This window comes from Olea europaea, chromosome 17, assembly GCF_002742605.1.
Source record: "Olea europaea var. sylvestris chromosome 17, O_europaea_v1, whole genome shotgun sequence".
NCBI lineage: Eukaryota > Viridiplantae > Streptophyta > Magnoliopsida > Lamiales > Oleaceae > Olea > Olea europaea.
In genome coordinates, this window is record NC_036253.1 from 18,199,395 (window position 1) to 18,201,094 (window position 1,700).

Genomic DNA, 1,700 nt, shown 5'->3' on the forward strand with positions numbered 1-1,700 from the left:
GAAGGGAGTTTAAATGAGGAGAAGGGGAGAGGCAAAACGTGTTTAAGTGTATGTGTGTTTGACGTTAACGGGTTTAGGGTCAAAACCATTAAACCCATGCGCGTGCATGGCTTATAATAATGCTCATGCATGGTAAGGTCAAAATGGCTTCATGCTGTCAAGCACACTTTTAAACAAACCTCCCGTACACAATGCTTGCAGGACCATGCATGTTTGTGGGCTATTAGCAGGGAAAAATATTTTTCTGCCACAAAACTTGGTTTACCGTTCCTAAACCCCGATTTACATGCAAAAAGTGTCAGAAAGATCTATATATCTTGTGTTTTTAGTTTGGCTCCAAAACTTCGTTTTTTACTCCAAAACCACATTATTCATAAAAAAATTTAAATATATATGCTTTTATCAGCTCCAATACACAAATTAATTATGAAACTTGTATGAATGCACAAATGATTTTTCTAACCAAAGTTTATGGATTATGGATTATGGATGTATGAAACTTGCAAAATCATACTCTAATGCATTAAAGTTGAATAAGTAAAACAGAAGGGTTACCTTCCAATAAGTGTTTGCTTAAGTCTTTTGCTCGACTTTTTCATGTAGGCTATTCTGGATTCACAAGTGGGAGGATTGTCTTCTCATTGGAATAGTTACCTCTCAAGTAAAATTTCATTCTTTCCCATTGACTTTGAACCTCCTCTAGAGATCTTGAGATACCACCTCAACTTTGCCATAAGGGTATACAGCCACAACTGCGAAAGGACACGACCATCTCACCCTTAGCTTACGTGGAAAGAGCGTGAGGCGAGAATTACGCATGAGAACTTGCTGACCAACCTCAAAATCTTTTTCCTTCATGGGCCAATCGTGCCATCTCTCAGACTCTTTGTATAACTTGGCATTCTCAAATACCCCCAACCTAAACTCATCAAGTTCATTAAGTTGAAGGATCTTTTGCTTCCCAACTAATTTCATATCAAAGTTTAGCATGTATGTCGCCCAATAGGCCTTGTGATCAAGCACGACTGGAAGGTGACACGCTTTACCAAAAACCAACTTATAAGGAGACATGCCAATAGGTATATTAAATACTATGTTGTAGGCTCAAAGTGTATCGTCTATCCTCTTAGACTAATCTGTTCATGATGCATTCACTGTTACTTCGAGAGTAGTTTTCAACTCTCTATTGGAAACCTCCACTGCCCACTCATCTAATGATGATAAGGAGTTGACACATGAGAATTGACGATTGCAAAAGTGCTTTCCACCCTCAATTATAATCGGCCTCGGTGTCCCGTGCCTTGAAAAAAAGGCTCTTTCTGAAGAATTATGTCACCACACGTCCATTATTTGTTGGTAAAGCTACATCCTCGATCCATTTTGACATGTAATCCTTAGCTATCAGGATATATTGTTGACCATAAGAAGAGAAAGGTGGTCCCATAAAGTCAATGCCTCAAAAAGAATGCTATTCAAGGGCATCTCATTCTTTCTTGAGATATTTCTTGTAGTCTAACATTTATCATACTTCTTCACTAAGGCATATGCATCCCAAAAAAAAGTAGGCCCATAAAAACCTTATTGTGGAACTTTTGTTGTTGTCTTGATCATTGCAAAAATGTCCATGAATGGAGAAGAGTAACAATGCTCCAAAAGATGGTTATGTCTTCTTCTGGTATACAATGACGAATATTATGATC

At 37.9% G+C, this 1,700-nt stretch overlaps 1 protein-coding gene across 1 annotated transcript; it reads right to left on the reverse strand.

Moving 5' to 3' along the window:
- Positions 1-699: 699 nt before the first annotated feature.
- Positions 700-1,071, reverse strand: LOC111365679. The gene has a single exon (XM_022986214.1). It carries the CDS (start codon positions 1,069-1,071, stop codon positions 700-702), a length of 372 nt encoding a protein of 123 aa, XP_022841982.1.
- Positions 1,072-1,700: the final 629 nt, after the last annotated feature.

Coding starts and splice junctions, on each gene's coding strand:
- LOC111365679 (XM_022986214.1), bottom strand. CDS start 1,071: ATGTCTCCTTATAAGTTGGTTTTTGGTAAAGCGTGTCACCTTCCAGTC.